This window comes from Orcinus orca, chromosome 7, assembly GCF_937001465.1.
Source record: "Orcinus orca chromosome 7, mOrcOrc1.1, whole genome shotgun sequence".
Classification (NCBI taxonomy): domain Eukaryota; kingdom Metazoa; phylum Chordata; class Mammalia; order Artiodactyla; family Delphinidae; genus Orcinus; species Orcinus orca.
This window is the reverse complement of record NC_064565.1, coordinates 28,456,146-28,479,368: the sequence shown is the minus strand read 5'-3', so window position 1 is coordinate 28,479,368 and position 23,223 is coordinate 28,456,146. Positions and strand designations below refer to the sequence as shown.

General features: G+C 36.7%; 1 protein-coding gene across 1 annotated transcript in view; it reads right to left on the bottom strand.

Annotated features, from left to right (window-relative positions):
• Positions 1-23,223, bottom strand: part of THSD7B (thrombospondin type 1 domain containing 7B) — a 909,478-nt gene that overhangs the window by 542,320 nt on the left and 343,935 nt on the right. The window contains exon 4 of the mRNA XM_049711955.1: positions 4,447-4,695. Within this exon, the coding sequence (XP_049567912.1) occupies positions 4,447-4,695 (249 nt within the window). The remainder of the gene's footprint in view (positions 1-4,446; positions 4,696-23,223) is intronic.

Sequence of the window (23,223 nt, the reverse complement as noted above, 5' to 3'; positions counted from 1 at the left end):
TACTGAAGAAAGGGGTTTCGTGGAGTCTATACATATCTTGGTCAAATAGCATACTTCTGAGGCGAGCTTAAGGCTACACAATGCTAACTCCCTTATACAGCTGACTCTTGAACAATGTGGGGTTAGGGGCGATAATCCTCCAGGCAGTCCGAAAATCTGCTACAACTGATAGTCACCCTTTGCATCCACGGTTCTGCGTCTATGGATTCAACCAACCTCAGATGGTGTGATGCTGTAGCATTTACTATTCAAAACTATCCGCCTCTAAGAGAACCTGTGCAGTTCAAACCACTGCTGTTCAAGGATCAACTGTAGTTCTAAAATTTCCCCAGTGAGCTTAACATAGGCTGGCCCCTGTCTCCTTTCAGGTTCACTTATGCTAGCTGCCCTGAGGCGCTTCCAAAGTGTTCGCTCTCAGGGAGCTCCTCGAGCAGGGGTTCCTCATGGTCACATTTCCTTTCATGTAATCATGCCTTAGGGATTGGCACACATTTTGTTCATAGAGAAAATGCTGACCAGTGGAGTCCAGCTGGTGAGATGAGTAGTCCCCAAGCTATGCAACTAAAAACCGTTGTGAGCATTATGAACATGCAGGAACCAGAGCACATCTCTAGCTTATCTCTTCTTGCAATATTCTTCCTCTAATTAGATGAAAGGCTAATTTCCTCACTTCCTTCAAGTCCTCCCCACAGATCCTGCTGGTTCAAATGAGGCTTCTCTAAGGACAGTCTCTTTCATTCTGTAACCTGAGCTGATCCCCCATCACAGCACCCCAGAAGCCTCTATCTTTACCCTGCTCCAAAGCTTCATTTTTTCCATATCTTGTACACAAAGTATATAGTTTATTTTATTTATTTGGTATATCTTCACTAAAATTTAGGTCCCACAAGGGGGAGGGAACTTTGTCTAATGCGTCCTCTGAGGTATCGGAAACACTTAACATACTGCTTGGCACATAGGAAGAGCTCAGAGTATATTTATTGAGAAAAGGAACACATCTCCTATAGCAAATATGGTGGAAGGGTAAAAGCCAAACCACATTCTAAGAGGGACATTTCCCTGCTGGGGAGAAGGATGGTGAATTAAATTGCTTGATGCATATGAAGTGCTCATGAATTCTGGGAAAGGAAAAATGGACATTTTTGTTCCCTAAGAGATTTTTGTTTCCATTTCCCTTGTTCACAATGAATTTTAATCACTGGTGTCCAAGTAGAAACAAAAGTTAGCACACGGCCTTTATGCTTTCCTGTGGTAGAGGCCACAGCTCGGATTTCAGACAAATAAGAATGTCAGCCAATGTTAATTTTGTTGCTATTATTTATACATGCTCTTTTCCACCACAAAGTGGAATCATTAGCTAACACGTCAGTCTCCCTAGGAAACACTGGTTGGTATTCAGTGAATTTTCGAAGACTCCTATTTCCTACAAATTTACTATTTGAGAAGGCTTTTAGAAAATGTCATACTCAGTAACATTTCCAAACAGCAGAACTAGAGGCCCAGGTTCATCTCCAATGAACTTTGTCAGGCCCTGTTTTCAGATGTTAAGGTTCAATCAAATGAAAAATACAGAAATTAATCTTGGGTACATCTTGAAGTATTACCATTCCACGGTATATTGTTGGAAAAAAATGATACATATGAATACATGTATATGTGTGTCTATACCCTTATCTGGGTGTGTGTCTTCACTATGATTATCATTAGGGTCAGTGTGATGTGTTGGAAAGAGCACTGACCTTGAAGTCAAATGGACTTTAATTTGAATCCGAACAGCACCGATTTACATCCCTTTCACTCTCAAAAATGTTCTATTTGGATAATACATTCTATGTTATTCTAAATAATCTTTATACAATCTCTGATATAGTTATTGGCCAACAGTAGATGCTCAATAAAAGGTAGTCATTCTTGAACAAAAGGTTATCCAACTCAACTTTCTCAACATCGTCAAGGAGGCACCACTCTGATGATTCCAAGAGAATCATAATAGTTATTAACAAAGAAAAGAGAAGAAAAAAAAATAGGCGGGGCTTCCCTGATGGCACAGTGGTTGAGAGTCCGCCTGCCGATGCAGGGGACACGGGTTCGAGCCCTGGTCTGGGAAGATCTCACATGCCGCGGAACAACTAGGCTCGTGAGCCACAACTACTGAGCCTGCGCGTCTGGCGCCTGTGCTCCACAACAAGAGAGGCCGCGATAGTGAGAGGCCCGTGCACCGCGATGAAGAGTGGCCCCTGCTTGCCGCAACTAGAGAAAGCCCTCTCACAGAAATGAAGACCCAACACAGCCAAAAATAAATAAATAAATAATAAAAAAATAAAGGAATTCCTTAAAAAAAAAAAATTTAAAAAAAATAGGCGGATGTCTATAAATCAAAAAACTGTTAAAAATATCAGGAAGAGGTCATGCCATTCCGTGAAAGGAATAAAGAAAAAAGGTGCCAAGGTCAAGGTCATCATTAAACCCAGATTCTATTCCTAGCAGCCTAACATTGAGAACCCTCCTAAATAATGCCTCCACGGGAGAAAAAAAAAAATCTCCAAATCACCCAGAAGAAATAACTTTCTACTCCATTAAATTAATACAGTATGCCTTCCAAGGAAAGGAGGGATTCTCTTACTGGAGGAAGTGAAACCAAAACCCACCTGCAAAGAGCAACAATAAGAGTCAGTATTCGTGTAGTGCCTCATGTGCTGAACACCGGGACAGACAGTGCTAGTCTGTAGCTGTTCAACCTTCAACACAGGCAGTATAATTAGACACTTTTATTGAAGAGGGAAATGTCTTAGAGAAGTCGTACAGCTTGTCCAAGGACACACACTTTAAGTGTGATGGCGATGCAATTCTAACCCAAAGCCTATCCAAGTTCAAAAGGGACAGAGACCTCAGGTTTTCTTTCCAATCCCATGTTTTGCCCCAAATTAGTGTCTTGAAAGATTGGACACAAACTCAATACAATTAGGGAGGATTCTGTGACAACAGGTTAATCTGCCAAGGATCGTGAAATACATCTGCTCTTTCCGCTTTTCAGGCAAGAAATGATGTAAATCTAAGGAGTCATTTTAGTAAAAAATGAACAATCAATATGTAAGGAGTATGTTGAATCCACCCTGATTTCAATGGTGAGGTGGAGGAAGTGAATGACTATGAATGTGTAAACAGGAACTTGCTCCTCTGTACCCGCCCCCAACCTCAACCTCTGCCCCGCCCATACATGCTTTATTTCAGGTTTAAGGAATCACCAGGCCCATCAACAACACCAGCTGAGTTTGTAACCCACTTACCCTTCACATATCCCCAGATGATTAATTTCTACAAGCAGTTATTTTTTGCCTCATTTTATTTTTCACCGAGGGAGTGATCTCAAATCTCAGAGACTATAGAAAAGTTCTATCTAAAATAGCTATTTAGGGCTTCCCTGGTGGCGCAGTGGTTGAGAGTCCGTCTGCCGATGCAGGGGACGCGGGTTCGTGCCCCAGTCCGGGAAGACCCCACATGACGCGGAGCGGCTGGGCCCGTGAGCCATGGCCGCTGAGCCTGCGCGTCCAGAGCCTGTGCTCTGCAACGGGAGAGGCCACAGCAGTGAGAGGCCCGTGTACCGCAAAAGAAAAAAAAAAAAAAAAAAAAAGCTATTTAAATCTAAAATACAGACTTAAGATATAGTTCAGGGCAGCTGTCCAGCAGGAATTATTACAAATTCATCCGCAACAGACTTCTAAACAGCCAGCCCCAGTGATTTCTGTCATTATCAGACTGATCCCACTGTAAGCCAACAACCAGAGGAAAATGCACTGGACGTCTTCACCAAGGGCTACGCAATCAGGCAAAATATAACTAAGATCAAGATATTGAATTTAGCTACTAATTTATGTCGACCCTTTTCTCAGCATTCTCTGGTTCCCTAGGGACTCTGAAATAGAAACAGTGCCCAGAGCAGCAGTGACTTTCAGAGAAAGAGCATCCTTAGAATCAGGCGGCTGTCACTCATTAACTATGTAACCTCAGAAGTTACTTAATCTCTCTGAGCATCAATGGCCTTATTTGCAAAATGAAGATGCTTATGAATGGCTTCTTAGGTTGTCATAAAAATTAGGTGTGACATGTCAGGTAATGATAACTAATGGTTATTAAGCACTTATGATACACCAGGTGCTGGATGAAGTAAGTACTGCTAGTAGAAAAGTAAACTGAGGCACTAGATTTAAGTCACTTGCCAAAATTCACATAAATTACAAAGTCATAACAATCACATAATTAGAAATAGGATTGGAGCCCAGGCAATCAACACAACCCATGCTCTTACCCCCCCTAGGCTTTACTGCCTAATATGAAACTCTGCACTGAGTCATAAGTCACAGCTACAGTTATTGTTAACCTCTCTATACCACATAAAGTGAGATTATATAGAACAACTGAACACTCATGCCAAAGAATACACAATACCTGGGACATGAGTGCAAAAGTTCTCCTTCAACGATGCAGGCCTCCTTCTCGAGAAGTTCAGGGCAGTCCTCTCCGCCTCCAACAGCAACGTGCTTCACATTCCGGCTCCTGCTTCTAAATCCTGGCGAGAGGCTCCCTGAATGGCACGTCTTGGAGCAGGGGCTCCAGGAGGACCATTCGGTGGTTTCGCAGTCTTTCGGCATGATGCAGGACTGGATGGTCACAGGCAAGGAATCTTGCGTGCAAAGGCTGAAGGAACAGAAACAGAAAACAGTAGGCCGTAGACTAAATGGGTACAACCAACATTATGAAGTGCCTATTCTGGATGAAAAGAAAAAGCCTGAAATCTGGGATAGCGTTCAAGTAGGAGAATTTTTTTTTTAAATGTTAGAGGCATCATGATAAAATACTGAAGGACGTACATTTTAAGAATGAACGCTCTATTTCATCTGAAACTGTGAAGTTATTTCACTCTCGCAAGACACACATGTAAGGTGAGTCCACATTGTACCTTGTCCAAAGCATCATCAGAAATAATGGAGGTTCTTCTCATGTGCTTTCACCTCTGATACAGCCTAGAGTTACCCTTCGTTCAGTGGCTCCTAGGTGTCACACACTGTCCTGTACTTCACAGGCACTTACAACAGTCTCTTGAGTATACATATTATTATGTCCATTTGTAGATGACAATACTTAAGGTCAGGAAGGCTAAATCATTTGTCTAAGGTCAAAGAAAGGTAAATGTAAGCTTTCGAGTACTATTCTGTCCATTCTTTTAAATACTGAGCGATTAAAAAATAAATCAATGTGGTATTATGTTTCCCCATACTGTTAGGCTCTGCGCATCCATTTCCTCATCTGCAAAACTGAAGTGCTTTCAAATACTAACAATGTAATTGGAAAACAGATAAATAAAAAGATAACATGATAATGTGATGAACTCAACATAAAAGCACTTACAATGATGAGGAGGAAAACTGATGAGGCAGTGATAGACCACCTGGGAAAGCTGGGGGTAGGGGTGAGGCAGGTTCTAAGACAGAAGGACATCTAAGCTGCATTTTAAAAGATTAATGGAAACTTCTCAGGCACGGAAAGAAGACTATTTTAACTCAAGGAAGTAGCACATTTGAAGCCCTGAGATAAAACTTGTGGGTATAGGAACCAGTGGTATGCTAGACCTGGATTTACTGTTTAACAAGGACCAACTGTAAAATGTTCAGGAATTTTGCAAGCCCGTTGATTTCATGTAAGTAGCTTAAAATTAGCCATGGTGGAAGTATTTACACTATAGAAACCAGCAAATGCCATAAATCAAGTCCCTTTACCCTACCCTGACCCCTTCAACCCCCAGAACTGGTGGTCAAATATTCACAAGCACACCAAAGGGGGAAAGTAAAAGCCAACTTGTCAATTGTCATAAATGTGTCCATTTATGACACATAAAGTTCAAAGAGGAATGTGGATAAATATTAGGTATGTAGTTCTTCAAAAGGGATTTCTGGAAAGGCTAAGGAATTTGGATTTAATTGAGCATTAAATACTGTTAAAGGGAGAAAATCAGACTCATGTAGGGAGACAATATTTTGAGTATTATTGGTATTTTTTTCACTTTGTTGTTAGTATTTCCCTTATTCAGTCAAAGGCATCCATTACTTTGTGGAAGAAAAGGATAATTTTGACAGGAATGTAAATCAAAGAAAGGGTCAATGTTCAAACACTGACTTCCAAAATTGAGCCTATGAAACTTGGTGGAATAATACACAGGGTTTGGCAATAGTTCCTTTGTATGTGTTTAAAAAGAGAGAAGTATTAAAATGTTTCCAAATTTCTGACTTGGGAAAGTACGTAGAGTAAGGGAGCCACCAACAGAAATGGATTATAGTAGACAGTGTGCAGGGGAGAATGAAATATGTTCATATCTGGCCACAGTGATGAGTAAAATATAGTGAGATTTCCATACTGATATTCATCATGAAGCCATAGAGGATTGGCATGGCTTTCAAATTTCACAATGATATAAGATAAACCTTTGGTCCAGTATTTTTTAAAAGCCTATTCAGATCATATTAGCCTCTTCAAAATGAAAAAAGCAATGCATACCTCATTACCGTCACTCACTCCAATTAGATATTTGGGGGGCCTGGGATCAAGACAAAATAGGAAGAACCTCTCTTGAAAATGCCCCACATAAATCATAATGTATCATCACTGTACAATGTGGAGGAAAGAGGGAAGGCCCACCTATTTTTGGTTTATGATATAACAGAAAGATGTTAATCAACAAGTTTCTACGTTTTGACATTTCAGAAATGATTATTGGCTGAGTTATGCCCCTCTCAAATTCATATGTCACAGTCCTAACCTCCAGTGCTTCAGAATGTATCTGTACGTGAAGATAGTCTTTTAAATGTGGTCACTAGGGGTGGCTCCTAACCCAGTATGACTGGTGTCCTTGTAAGAAGAGATTAGGACACAGACACACACAGAGGAAGAGTATGAGAAGGCTCGGAGCGAAGACAATGGTCTACAAGCCAAAGAGAGGCCTTAGAAGAAACCAACCCTGCTGACACTTGATCCAGCCTCCAGAACTGTGACAAAGTTGATTTCCGTTGTTTAAGTTACAGTCTGTGGTACTTTGTTAAGGTAGCCCTGGCAAACGAAAACAGAACTTTAATAAAGTTTTTAATTTGTGTATGTTTTTAGATAAGGAGTTTGAATTTCTCGGAAGGATTTTCTTCTTCCTTTCCTAAAGAAGATCCCATACTACACAGTTCTCTGTCTACAGAAGTAGTGGTTTGGTTCTTACCATTTCCTAGCTGTCACTCTCATCTTTACAGAACTGACTCTTCCTATTGGACCAGAAGAAGGGGTAAGATTCCAACAGTACAAGTACTTGCATGGAGTTGCAGGGATTAATCAAGGCTTTTTTTTTTTTTTTTTTTTTTTTTGCGGTACACGGGCCTCTCACTGTTGTGGCCTCTCCCGTTGCGGAGCACAGGCTCCGGACGCGCATGGCTCACGGGCCCAGCCGCTCCGTGGCATGTGGGATCTTCCCGGACCGGGGCACAAACCCGCGTCCCCTGCATCGGCAGGCGGACTCTCAACCACTGCGCCACCAGGGAAGCCCTAGTCAAGGTTTTTGTAATTTTGAAAAGGGCTCCTAATTCTTGGAATTAGGAAGGGCATATATTCCACTGATTACATATTTACTTATTTTTAAAGTTATTTTTATTAACTTGCCTCCTTGGTTAAAATAATAATAATAATAAAAGGTATGACATAGGGCCCTGGTCTAATGTGATCACTGAGATTTCTTTTTACCGAAATAGTGGAATAAGCACTACATGGTGAATCAGAAATATGTGTCCTGAAATTTGCATCACAGTACATTAGCATGACCTTAGTCTCATGGCTACTTAGTTTCATTATTTGCAGAAAAATAAAAAAAAAGAATAATAAAATGTGATCTGCTTAGCTCCCCAGAGTTACGGTACCCTTCAGTTCAAGAAGAATCACCTTATAAACTAAAGTCCAAAACAAACATTCCTGCCTTTACACAGAATTGGGACTCAATCTTTCCACAGAAGGTGGTATGCCTTTTTAATAAAACAGACATATAGTGTTGATATTTCTTTAAAAGAAAGAGAAGCTACAGTAATTAAACCTCCTTGAGATTTATAGAGTACGTTGTCATTTGTAAATTACTTCACAAGTATTCAACTGTAAAGGAAATCTTTGAAACCAAAAATAACTCTAGTTATTGTTACTTCCTCTGGAAATGTAAGGAAATCTCTTTACATACAAATTAAGGACAGAGCTCTTAAAAGATAAAAATCAACAGAAAAATACCCTCATTTCATTAACACTTCAATTACCACTTTAAAATAGTATTAAATATCTCAAACATTCAGAAGAGTAATGTAATAAACACTCCCATACTTTACTAGCAAAGGCTAACATTTACTTCAGATTTCATTAAATAAATAAAAAATGATAAATTCAGGTGAATTCCCTGTGTCTTTTGCAATCCCAGTTCCATCTCTCTTCCCCAGACACAGCCACTATCCTGAAATTGATTTTTATGTTCCACCGCATTTTTATACTTTAACTAAATATGTACATCTTCATAAACAGCATTCATTGTCTTGCATGTTTTTACAAATCTTACTTAAATATTATTTTGTTATACATATTACTGTGGAAATTATTTTCCTCACTTAATATTATGACTTCTAGATCTAACCACGTTGATAAATGCAGATAATGTACCTTCATTTTTATTAGTGAGTAATACCCCCATGTGAATACAGGGCAATTTATGTATTCATTTTCCCATTAGTACACCTTTTGGTTGTGCTTAATTTCTTATGATTCCACAGGATTATGTATTAAACCTTCTTTTACATGTCTCTATGTGGTTACACATGTGTGAGAGATTTCCTGAGTATTTTTGCCTGGAGTTAGGCCATAAATAGTCATGTAAACAAATATAATAGGTATTGTGGTATTTTCCCTTTCCTACATGCTCAAAATTCTTGGTTTTATCAGACTTATTTTTTCCAAAATATTGAGGAAGTGCACTTGGTTTTTCAGGTAACTACTGAGCTTTATTCATATTTTTCTCAAATCATTAGTGATTACTCAGATTTCCTATCCTATGAATTAATCATTCATATTGTTTGTCCATTATGGTAGGTGGACTAATGGTGCCCCCAAAATGTCCACATCCTAATCCCTGAAAGCTGTGAATACGTTACCTTACGTGCCAACATAAACTTTGCAGATGTGATTGTTAAGGATTTTGAGAGGAAGAGATGATCCTGGATTATTCAGGTGGGCCCAGTGTAATTATAAGGGTCTGTCTAAGAGGGAGGCAAAGGGGCCACAGACAGAGAAGTAGATATGATATCAGAATCAGAGGCTGGGATAATACATGACCCAAGGAATGCAGGCAGCCTCTAGAAACTGAAAAATGCAAGAAAACGGATTTCCCCCTAGAAGCTTCAGGAAAAAAAAACAAACACAGAATAATGTCTTCATTTCAAGATTTCTTAACTTTTAGGCTTCTGACCTCCAAAACTATAAGATAATATATTTGCATTATTTTAAGCCTCTTGGTTTGCTGTAATTTGTTACAGAATCTGTAGGAAACTAATACATCTATCTTTCCATTCGGCTGCCTTTTTCTTATTGAATTTCGTAAGTACACACAAACAGATGATGACGACAGTAAATAGATATATAGAAAGAAATACAGATTCTTTATAGTACCCTGTTGTTTTCTCTATATGCTACAAATAACTTTTCCCATAATTTTACTTTTAATTTTGTTGATAGTGTCTTTTTGTGGTACATAACATTTTAGTTTGTTTTTCAGTCTTTCCCTTTATAGTTTGTGCTTTTTTTTTTCTTACCACAAACAAGATTTTTTCCCCATCCCAATGCCATAAGTTGTGCTCTCATATTTTTTCTTCTAGAAAAGTTTTATATTTCCAATTTGATATTTAGCTCATCAGTCAATTTGATATATATTTTCATGTACTGCATTTTATAGGAAGGACCTCCTATTTTGGAAACATCAACATTAAACACATTTGTTCTTCTTGTTTAACCTATATAATTCTGATTTTCCCCCCTGTTTTCAGTATTCTTTTCTTTCAAAGAGATTTCCTCAAAATTATCTTCAGACCTTTTTTTTTTTTTGCATTTTATTTTGCTGACTTCATTATAATAGATCCCATTCATTGTCCCTTTTGAGGTATTTTCAGTACTTGAATGGCAGATTTGAGTTTTTCAGAGTATGTGTTTTATCTGCTAGTCTTCTCTTCTCTCTTCTTCATAACTTTCTTTCCCCTGACTTGCTCCTTTTGAGCTGCTTTGAGAAATGTTTCTTATGCCTAAATTGGAGGCAAGTGTGATAGAAATTATGTAGCTCCTTATATTGGCAAAGGAGTTCAATATGGTTTAACTTTGTATAGAAGTTAGAACCAGCTATTGTTACATGTAATATTTCGGTTCAGGATTTGAACTGAAGGAAGGGAAGAAAAGAATGTGATTTTTACCTTTTTTAACAAATGTGAAAGAATCAGTTTTAAAAGTTTCATAATAGTGAGTTGTTTGGCATTTGTTACATGTATAGAGAGAAGACTAATAATCTATATTTATAACTAAATCATTGAAACAGAAAAAGAATCCCATTGACTCTACTTTCTTACACTTTGTTTTTCTTTCTATGTCCTCTTCAGATTTGGCTTCAGGACTTTGGTTTGTGTCGCTAGTTTCCCCTTCCCTCTTTTTTTCCCTTCATTTTGGAAATAAGTTTCTGTATATGTTGTAATTTTAACTAGTTTGTTTTTTAATTAACCCTTTCTCACCCTACTCCTCCCCCTCTTCCCATGATAAATAATATAATAACCACTGAATTTTCAGAATTTAAAAGTTAACCTTTTTTTTCCATTTAAAGGTAAAAAATATTTGGAGCTAGCAGAGACAAAACAAGAGGCTTGAACCTTGGTGAGCTCTAAAATAGATAAGATTATATTCATGAAAGAGAAATGTCAGTTACTTAGAGATGCAGCTTCTGACCAGTAAACTGTAGAGATTTGTTATAAACATTGTTCCCAGCCCATTACCAACATTTTTACTGTCTGTGAGAACTTAAGTGACAAAGTACTTCTTCGTAAATTCATGGGTCATTTGAGATGTTGAGTTACTTTAGATTGTTTTCAAATAAGTAAATAATATTCATGTAAAACACTGGAGAAAGAAAGAATAATGAAATGTGCTTGTTGATAGCAATACTTTTTTTGTTGTTGTTGTTGGTTTTTGGTTTTTTGTTTGTTTGTTTCTTTGTTTGCGGTACGCGGGCCTCTCACTGTTGTGGCCTCTCCCTTTGCGGAACACGGGCTCTGGACGCGCAGGCTCAGTGGCCATGGCTCACGGGCCCAGCCGCTCCGTGGCACGTGGGATCTTCCCGGACCAGGGCACGAACCCGTGTCCCCTGCATCGGCAGGTGGACTCTCAACCACTATGCCACCAGGGAAGCCCAACAGCAATACATTTTTTACTTTAAAGATTTAAAAATGGTCTGTGACCTGTAACATTAATTATCAGAGTGCCCTCTCTTCTCCCTTCCCCTCCTCCCTTCTTCTCTCATCATTTTAATTGTTTGGCTTTTGGAGGCAGTATTGTCCCTTCTGACATGCCAAGAGCCACATGAAAGGGAAAAATATGTGCTTTGGTTCTGGCTTTTTGTTCCCACCATTCGCTCCTAATTGACTTCACACCTACTTGCCATCCTGCAATAGTACAAATCATGAATAAAAATAATTTTGACGTTTTGGAGTATATTAGGAGAACTTAATATGAGTTTTATTTCCTATCATTCCCATCATATCTCTGTTAAGATACAGGTATAAGGATAGAAATGGCTGGTGGTTTGTTTTTTTTTTTAATTGGTAATACAGGAAGGTTTTCACAAAAATAAGTAAGATAATTAGTGAAACTTGTATCTAGAGCACTTAATAGTCTCTGTTTTCAATTTGATTCTTGATTTCATTTTTCTCTAGATTATATTGGCCTTCTACAGCTATGACTGAATTACTTTACAGAAATAAGCTGGTTTATTTCTGGTGGAAAGCTACAGTGTCTGTTGAGTTCCAGATTTGAACATTCTTTGTAAATAGTTGTCTGCATGGATTATGATAAAGAAGATGCTACCAATGAAATAGGAAACCAACTAGATGGTATAAGACTGTGATCCTCATGACCACTCTAGGAGGCACTTCCATGCGTAAGTCATAAAGGCCATATTCACTGAATGCAGTGCCAATGCCCCATTCTTATGCCTGTGACTCAACAAAGGCCTTTTCAGTTTATAGAAGCAGTTTGGGGTTTGTATTTACAACTTCCTTGATGGTTACCTGCATGTCCATTGCTGGCAACGGACTTTGTCATTAAAATCTGACTCCTAGGTTAAGGGAGCTACGCTGTGGTTTATTCTTTACTTACTTGGATAAACTAACTTGTAATAGAAATGTACTTTGGTTAATTCTGAAATGTGTCAATTTTTGAATAATCAATCTTAAAAGCAATACAGAATTGTGATTTATTAATTTTAAATTAAAATGTTCACATGTTGTTGCAAGAAAAATTATATCTGAATCAAGATTCATGTTTTTTCTTTTAATAACTGCCTGTATTTACCTTTTTGTCATTACTTTAGGGTGAAAATTCCCATTTCAATCTAAAAAACAAACTTTTTATTAATTATTTTGCAAACATATTTTGTAAGTTTTTAATGTCCAATATTTCTTTCTTATGTCCTACTTATTTATTTTTAATATTACCTGGCTTTTATTTCATGAGTGAATATTTAATATCTTTGACAATATTAAATGTAACCTTTTTTTTTTACTTTCATGATCCTTTGCTCTTATGGATTAGAATGAAGTATCACAAGCACAGATTGGAAGCTCTCTGATCACAGGTGGGTCTCATCAAATGGTAAGCATTTCTGTTGGCTGATTATGCGGAACTCAGACCATTTTATTGGAGACCCTCAAATGTTGGCCTCCATCAGTCTTTATTCTTTAGTTCATGTTTTTCCTAAGATAAGAATTCTCCTATCTCTTGTACTATGTGTATAGAGCTGGCTGTTAGCTTTTTGAAAACTGATTAGAGAAAGAGCAGTCAGGACACTCTCACAAACTATGGACAGATCTTCACTTAACCTGCATGTTCACAGGATGATGTTTCACGCACTATGTTCTGCAGGTAAGGGAGTAATTTTTAGGCACACTGAACACATTTTTAATCAGAGCTGCTTACTACTACCTATAATTCTTAAACCTTCCAAGAATCTTGTACTAGAACAGAATAGGCTCTACGGTGGTAACAAATAAACCCTGAAATCTCAATGGTTTAACAAAATAAGTGTTCATTTTCCCTTCACAAAGACTTTGATGCAGGTTATTCATCCCTCTTAGAAGGCTCTTTTCTACCTGAAGACTTAAGGACCCAGTTTGTAGCCATCTTAAAAATTCACCATCTAGAATACATGGCTTCCAAGTTCACCATCAGGTAGAAAGGTAGAGAGAGCAGGAGGATGGCCCAAAGTGATTTATGATTTTACCCTAGATATGGCTTATGTTACTTCTGTCCACGTTGCATCGGTCAGATCTCAGTCAAATGGCTCCAACATAAGTGCAAAGAGGACAGTGAAATATCTTTCTATGTGCTGTGAAAGAGGCAAAAATGTGATAGGCAGGGCTTCCCTGGTGGCGCAGTGGTTGAGAGTCCGCCTACCGATGCAGGGGACACGGGTTCGTGCCCCGGTCCGGGAAGATCCCACATGCCGCGGAGCGGCTGGGCCCGTGAGCCATGGCCACTGAGCCTGCGCCTCCGGAGCCTGTGCTCCGCAACGGGAGAGGCCACAACAGTGAGAGGCCTGCGTAACGCAAAAAAAAAGAAAAAAAAAATCGTGACAGGCAAATGGGTTTGTGTCTGGTACAGCTGTGTCATGTAAACTGATTTGCTTCTTGCAGATCTTCCAACTAAGGGGAGCATTCAGCTTTTTCTACTCTGCTAGGTAAACGACCACTCATTCATCTACTTTCCAGCTCCCCAAATTCGTTGACATTTCTTTTTAGCTATTATATCCTTTCCCATTATATTTGTCCTTGAGAGTTCATGCCTTTTTTATTACTTTACTGTTATTTAAGTGAGGTTCCAGAACACAGCAGTAATAAATGATTATGTTCAGTTGCCACCTTTAACCAGAAACCTAAGAAGTTCTTTGAGAAAAAGCTTTGTGAAAGCACATAATGATCTAATCTATAAATAAACAAATTTCTACAGAGCTAAATCTGCCCTACGCATGGAAAAAAATACTGGTTAGAAGTAATTAAAAATGGATGAGTGAAGTATTGAATTGTGAAAGAATTTTCATTTCCATTATACTTGTTCTAAATTATGTAATATTTGTTTATAGAATTTAGTACTTGCAAAATGTGCTTTACAGTTAAAAAGTTATTTTTATAGAAGTAAAATTGCAACTAACTAAGAAAGTACTTTAGCAACCTTTATAAAACCGTGGGTCATTCAAAAGTACAGTTATTCCAGCTATTTAGCAAAAATACTGCTGTCCATATGGTAGCAGCTTACCCAAATTATAGCATAATAACAAGGGAACAGTTGCTCCTAGAGCTTACGTATTCTAACTTAGAGAATGATTGCAAGATCACACCATGAAAATAACACCAGGGAATAAAATGTGAATGGTGAAATGAAGAGAAAAGAACCAGAACCTAGATAGGCTTAAAAGAGAACAGATTTGGGAAATCAGATATAATACATGTTATTTATTTAAATGATTCTGACTGCAAAGTGGTAGCATTTTTCTGCCATAAGTCAACCTAATAGGAATATCTGAGAAAAACAAGAATAATAACTTGAAGAAGGAAAACATGCACATACCAAGGTTTACGTGAAATCCCTGGCTGCTTTAGAAACTAGACTAAAAGTAAGCTGCCTACTATATATATGATTCAGCAAGTGAAGACATTTGAAAAAAAGGTGAGTTTAAAAATTTTTTTCTGGAAGACAATTTTGAAAATTTAAGAAATAATTTCTAATTACCAAGAAAAATATTAAGGATTACTGAGAAATTTTAGCTGGAGGATTATGAGTTTCCTTTTCTAAACTCCCTTCGTGGACAAAGTAGCCTGAGGTAATTTATGTCTTATTTGACAAAAAATATTTATATTACGTTAGAATTTATAACTAATGGGGGCCTCTGATTGAGATATACAAATTTTTCCTTCTAATTCTCAATAAAATAAAACTGAGCTATTAAAATGCCCCTTGGGACTTCCCTGGTGGTCCGATAGTATATCTGCCTTCCAATGCAGCAGATGCAGGTTCAATCCCTGGTCATGGAACTAGGATCCCACATGCCACGGGGCAACTAAGCCCGCATGCCACAACTACTGAGCCCGCGCACATCATCTAGAGAGCCCACGTGCCACAAACTATAGAGCCCACGCATTCTGGAGCCCGCACACCACAACTAGAGAAAAGCCCGAGTGCTGCAACAAAGAGACCGTGCACCGCAATGAAAGATCCCACATGCCGCAACTAAGACCCGACACAGCCAAAAAAATAAAGAAAATAAATACTAAAAAAATAAAATAAAATGCCTCTTAATGTTTTATTTTGATTTATACCATTTTAAATTGTTCAATAGATAATAAACCTAAAATCAAGCACTAAAGCTAAAATAGCAATATGAAATTATACTTTAAATATGCTGTTCAGTTGCTTCTGTAGGATAGAGAGATTTTTCTATGGATAAAGAGATAAGAGCACAGATATACTGACATATTACATTCCTGAGAAGAAATATCCTTGAGTGATATTATATCAAAATGGAATGCTTTTAGTATTGTGCTCATTTCCTGTTATCAGAAAACATTATTCAACAGAGATTTAAAATGCAGTATAAATCTCAGAATAAAAGGGATTCTATCTTCTCCAAATTTCTTAGAGTACTAAGAATATGTTGATACATATTTGTGAATGCTTAGAGATGAAAGCAATATCAGCAATCATTTGAAGGTCTTAGCAGCTACCTTCAATTTAGAGAGAAGTACACTGATGCCCAAAAATGCTATGTGACTTTCTAATGGGCTTTCTATGGGCTTTCTATGTGACTTTCTAATGGGCACACAGCAAAAAAATTACAGAATGGCCAAGACTAAAATTAAATTTCTCTGTCTTTTAGGCCAAAATTATGTTTACAGTTAATCCATGTGAGAACTCTTCTTCTTAGAGACTCAAATTTATGACCTGAAAGTTGCATTTAAAAAAAAAAAAAAAAAGCCTATCTTGACTTTCAGGTTTGGAGAACATTGGCAGTTGCCTGACTCTGAATTTCTCCTACCACCATTACCTCCCCAAAAATAATAAGAGTAAAATGAACCACACATTACCCTTGTGTTCACCGTTACTGGATAAAGAGAACACACAAACACACACCCCTTCAGATCACAAGTAAGTAGAAAAACATTCTAACAGACTACCCACTGACCTCCTTCAGATGCAATTTACTAGGTGTGGAAAGTAGAGGAGAGGCATCCTAAAAGAGTCTTATAAAAATTACTACAGAAATTATCATACTAAGTGAAGTAAGCCAGACAGAGAAAGACAAATATCATATGATATTGCTTATATGTGGAATCTAAATAAAAAGGATACAAATGAGCTTATATACAATACAGAAATATACTCACAGACATAGAAAACAACTTATAGTTACCAAAGGGGAAAGGGGCGGGGAGGGATAAATTAGGAGTGTGGGATTAACAGATACACACTACTATATATAAAATAGATAAACAACAAGGATATAGCACAGTATTTTGTAATAACCTATAAAGGAAAAGAATCTGAAAAATATATATATACACATATGTATAACTGAATCACTTTTCCATACACCTAAAACTAATACAACATTGTAAATCAACTATACTTCAATTAAAAAAAAAAAGACTACAGATACAGAGGAGTTAAAAACTTAGATGAATCAAAGACAAATCTTTTCCAGAAAAAGTAAGTTAACCAAACTTCAAAACACACAATACAGGTCAGAAATTGGTAGTTCTAGCACACATACAGAGGAGGGCCTTGAAAGTGTGCAGGACTGGAAGTGGCAGTCTTGGAGAAGCATACCTTTGGAGGATAATCATATATAGAGAGGATGGCTGGTAGTCCATAGAGATGACACAGTGAAGGAAAGGAAGGAAACGGTGGAAGAAATTAAGAATCCTATACAAACAAAGGTGAAATAAGACACACCTGGGACTTCCCTGGCGGTCCAGTGGTTAAGACTTCTCCATCCAAAGCAGGGGGTGCGCATTCAATCCCTGGTCAGGGAGCTAAGATCCCACATGCCTTGAGGCCAAAAAACCAATACATAAAACAAGCAATACTGTTAACAAATTCAATAAAGACTTAAAAAAAATGGTCCACATTAAAAAAAAAAACAAAAAAAACAAGGCACACCAATCTTTCCCCACCACCACTACAAGCAATAAGGTCCATAAATGACACGTCACAAAAGATGGCAGTACTCACAGAAGAGGACGTTTTTGAAATATGAACTGTGTTCAGGAAATGAATGAAAACAGAAATAAAGCAGACTACAGCCATTGAAATTTACAACAAAAAATCAGAAAGTGTGAAAGATTTTCTGCTGGTAAGAAATTTCCTCTAAACAACCAGAAACGAGCTTCCCTGGTGGCGCAGTGGTTGAGAGTCCGCCTGCCGATGCAGGGGAAACGGGTTCGAGCCCTGGTCTGGGAAGATCCCACATGCCGCGGAGCAACTAGGCCCGTGAGCCACAACTACTGAGCCTGCGCGTCTGGAGCCTGTGCTCCGCAACAAGAGAGGCCGCGACAGTGAGAGGCCCGTGCACCGCGATGAAGGGTGGCCCCCACTTGCCACAATTAGAGAAAGCCCTTGCACAGAAACAAAGACCCAACACAGTAAAAATAAATTAATTAATTAATAAACAACCAGAAACAAAGTACTGATAGAAAAATACTGTCATTCAACACGCGAAACTGCAGTAAATATCCGCAACTAAACATTGAAAGATATTTAAAAAAAACAACCTAACTTGAATCAGAAATACAAAAACTAAGACCACAATGGATTTAAAACAAGACATAAAATGAGAATTCACTGAACTCAGGAAGAACACAGAAGGAAAAAAATCATTTAAAAATGAATACCGAATTACAAGGTGCCCAAGAAAGAACAAATTCCAATGAAAACACAATATAGGGTACTGAAGGAAAGCAGGGGGGAAAAAAAGAGAAATAAGATGAAATAAAGAAGTAAAATGGGTCAGAGAAAGTAGGAACATAGGCAGAGATGTCCAACACACATATTAGATATGCTTGGGAAAAAAGAAGTCAATACACTGGAAAAAGCTAATGTTTACAAATACAACCCCCCAAAAAACCTTTCCAAAAATAAAAGAAGATTGGAATCAATACATTTAAAGGACCCATCAGGTACCCTGGAAATCTGACCCAGAACAATCAACTCCAAGACACATACTAGTAAAACCATTAAACTTTAAAGATAAACAATCAGGTTTTCAGGCAAAAAGATGAAATAATTTACAACTACCAAAAAATTAACTGGCAACAGACTTCTCAAAAACAACATGTAAATCAAGGCTACACTGGAGTAGCACTTTTCAAGAAAAGTAAAGAGAAAATGTGAACTAAGAATATTATATCCTGCTAAGCAGTTCTTCAAATAGTTTTTAATCTACCAAATTCAGGAAATACTGTACACTGTGACTTTACATAGGAATCTACTGGCTGTTGAGCTTCATCCAACCAAAGACAACTTGTAAAGCTGTGGCAAAAGAACTGACCTTAAGCATTTCATATATATAACTGTAAAGCTAAGACTACAATGAGAGTGGGATCATGGGCAGAATAATATATAAACGCTACATGTTCTGACAAGTAGAAAGAATTCACCTAAAAGATGAAAGGATAGAGAGAGAAAAAAATGGGGAGGTAAAATAAAATTAAAGGTCTCAGCTGGGAGTCATTTAAAACTGATGTAACACATAATAATAAATTAGATTAGAAAAATGGGAGTGAAGAGCACTATAAAAAGTTTTAATACAAAGATAAACCCTAAAATTAGAATGCACCAGAAAATATGTAAAAGTAAAAGCTATACAGCAAACAAAAATACAATTAATATGATATTATATATACCGCAACTTAATCTAAGATAATATGACAAAATGAGATGAAACATAAGTCCACAAATGTGAATAAACTTAATTCATTTATTATAAGAAATTTAATGTTTACATTGACTCAGGAAGCAAAACCCAACTCCACACTGATGCTGAATATGAGACATACCTAAAGTGTGATGATTAAAAAGGCTAAATATAAAGGGATAGAAAAATATTTTTCAGGAAATTGAAAACAGTAAGAATGCACATGTTGTAATCCTAACATCAGACAAAGTAAAATTAGTCAAAAAGATTAGAAGAAACAAATAAGAATACTTTATAATGCTAAAAAGCTACATTCCACAATGAAGATATAGCCCCAAATTATACCAACAGCCATGCATAGAAAAAATATAGAAGATACAGGAGAAAAAGAAACACACTAATAATAGGAGAATTTAACAATCATTTTCAATGTAAGTCAGGCTTGGCAGACAAAATATAAGGAAAGATATAAAAAACCTACAAGGTATAATCAATAGGTACAAATACATCAAACAATTCACACCAGTAACAGAGAATATACTTTCTTCTTAAGTGAACATAGAACATTCATAAAGACTGATAAGAGATTATAACACAAAGAAAACATCAGTAGGTTCTATAATGTAGAAGTATTATAAACAGCAATCTGCTTACAATGCAAATAACTAGAAATTAAACAAAAACAAAACAAAAAGCCCTTCTTATCTGGAAATTAAAATATCTTGCATCAAACACATCTTGGGTGAAAGAGGAAAAACAAAAAGAATCTATAAACATTTTAAAATAAAATGATGATAAATAAAAACACTACGTGTTCAGAATCTATGGGATCCATTTAAAGCAGATATCAGAGGAAAATTGATAACCCTAAACATGCATGTCAAAATGAATAAAGATAAATTAATTAAACACCCTATCTAAAAACCTAGAAAAAGAACTAAAATAAACACAAAGTAAACATAAAGAAGTAAATAATGTAGATAACATAAAAACAATAAAGTAAAATCCTGTTTTTTGTGGGGGTTTCTTGGTCAACCAAATAAACTATTATTTTAAACAAAACTGAAGAGAGAAACACACATATATAAAAATAAAAAATGACACAGGATAAATAACTCTTTGTACAGGATATACACCAACCGATATAAATAAATTTGAACATCTGGAGGAATGAGTCATTTCTCTTAAGAATATAGTCTATCAAAATTATTCCTAGTATGAACAGATTAGTCTCCATAGAAAAAAATAGAGAAAGTTTTCAAAGAAATACCTCACAAGAAAGCATCAGGTCCAGCTGGATTCACAAAGAAATTCTACCAAACTTTTAGTGACCAGATGGTCCCAAAGCTATATTAATTGTTTAGAACATAGAAAATCAAGGAAAACTTCCATATCATTTTTATAAAGCAAGTATAATAATATCTCAATGAGATAAAAAGAGCAAAAAAAGAAAGAAAGAAAATGACAAATGAAAAACTGGTTCAGTATTCAAAAATAGATTGATATAATTCACCATATCAATAGGTTCAAAGAAACATATCATATGATCATCTGCAATGACACTCAAAAAGCCTTTGACAGAATTCAATATTAATTCCTAACACAAACTCTTGGTAAAAACAGAAATGGATGGATACAGCCTGAATATGATTAATTACACACACAGACACACACACTTGTGACAGGAAGAATACCACTTCCCCAAAAGGTCCATACTTTAATTCTCAGAACCTAAAGGTATTTTTCATATGTGATTAATTAAGAATCTTCAAACGGGAAAATGACCCTGGATTATCTTGGTGGCCCCAGTGTAATCTCTAGGTTCCTTATAAGTGAAAAAGCTGTGCAAGAGAGTGTGGGTCAGGGAAATCTTTCAGACAAGATCTGAAGAAATGACACTGCCAGCCAGAGAACACAAGCAGTCTTTAGAAGCTGGAAAAGGCAAGCAACCAGATTCTCCACTAGAGCCACCAGAATAAGGCAGCCTGCTGAGAACTTAATTTTCTTCCAGTGAGATCCATTCCAGACTTCTGATCTCCAGAACTGTGAAATAATAAAGGTGTTGTTTTAAGCCACTAAGTTTGTGATAATTTGTTATAGCAGTAACAAAAACTAACAGATACCTCAATCTTAAAACCAGGAGCTTACTTAATGGGAAAATTCTGGAGGCATTCTCAATGAGATTTGAAAAAGGGAAGAATGCTCACTGTGTTCACTACTATTTAATATTTTTCTGAATTCAATACACTAGACTAGAGAAAACAATGAGAGGCATGATATTAGAACAGAAGATCTAAAACTCTCTGTGTTTACTGATAACATGATATTATATTTGAAACTGACTAAAAAATAAATGATAAAAAATACTCAAATAAAAGAATTCAGCAAGCTACAAACTATAAAATTAGTATATATAAATCAATAGCATTTTCTGATAACTACTTAGTGAATACAACAGATGACAAGACACCTACAGTAGCAACAAAAATATAAAATACTTAAAAAAAACAACTTAAGAGTTGTTCAAAATCCCTATAAACAAAACTATAAAACACTAATAGACACAAAAATAGATTTGACGGACTTCCCTGGTGGTCCAGTGGTAAAGAATCCGCCTTCCAATAGAGGAGATGTGGATTTGATCCCTGGTCAGGGAACTAAGATCCCACATGCCACAGGGCAACTAAGCCCGCATGCCACAGCTACTGAGCTCACACACCTCAACTAGAGAGTCTGTGTGCTGCAAACTACACAGTCCACACGCTCTGGAACTCGCGCCACAACTAGAGAAGACAAAACCCACATGCCACAACTAGAGAGAAGCCCGTGCACCACAACAAAAGATCCCGCATGCCTCAATGAAGATCCCTCATGCCACACCTAAGGCCTGATGCAGCCAAAAAATAAAATAAAAAAAAATAATAAATAAATCTTTAAAAAATTGATTTGATACAAATGAAAAGACATCCCTTGCTTTTAATTATGACCTTTCAACATCAAATGTTAGTTCTTTGTACTATTAGAAGTTAAATGAAGAAAGCAAATCCCATCTACAATTGCATAAACAAGAATAAAATACCTAGGAAAAATTTTAACCAAGGAGGTGAAAGACCTGTATTATTACTATTAGACATTAATAAAAGAAATTGAAGAAGACATAAATAAATGGAAAGATATTCCATGCTTATTGATTGGAAGAATTAATATTATTAAAAAGTCCATACCACCCAAAACAATCTATAGATTCAATTCAATCTCTATCAAAATTCCAACAGTATTTTTCACAGAAATAGAACAAACTATCCTAAAATTTATATGAAACCACAAAGGACTCCAAATAGCCAAAGCAATCCTGAGAAGGAAGAACAAAGTTGGAGGCATCATGTTTCCTGATTTCTAACTATATTACACAAATACTGTAAGCAAAACAGTATGGTACTTGCAGAAAAACTGACGCACGGATCAATGGAACAGAATGGAGAGCCCAGAAATAAACCTCCACCTATATTATAAAAAGAGAGAGCCCAGAAATAAAATTATATCTATATGGTCAATTAATTTACAACAAAGGAGCCAAGAATATACAGTGGGGAAAGGACAGTCTCTTCAATAAATGGTGGTGGGAAAACTGGACAGCAGCTTGCAAAAGAGTGAACCTGGACCACTTTCTTACACCATATACAAAAATTAACTCAAAATGAATTAAAGATTTGAATGTAAAACTTGAAACCATAAAACTCCTAGGGAAAACAAAAACATAGGAGTTGACATAAGTCTTGACCATGACTTTTGGATTTGACACCAAAAACAAAAAGAAACAAGTTGGACTACATCAAACTAAAAAGCTTCTGCACAGAAAAGTAAACCATCAACAAAATGAAAAGGCAACCTACTGAATGGGAAACAATATTTACAAACCATATATCTAATAAGGGGTTAATAGCCAAAATATATAA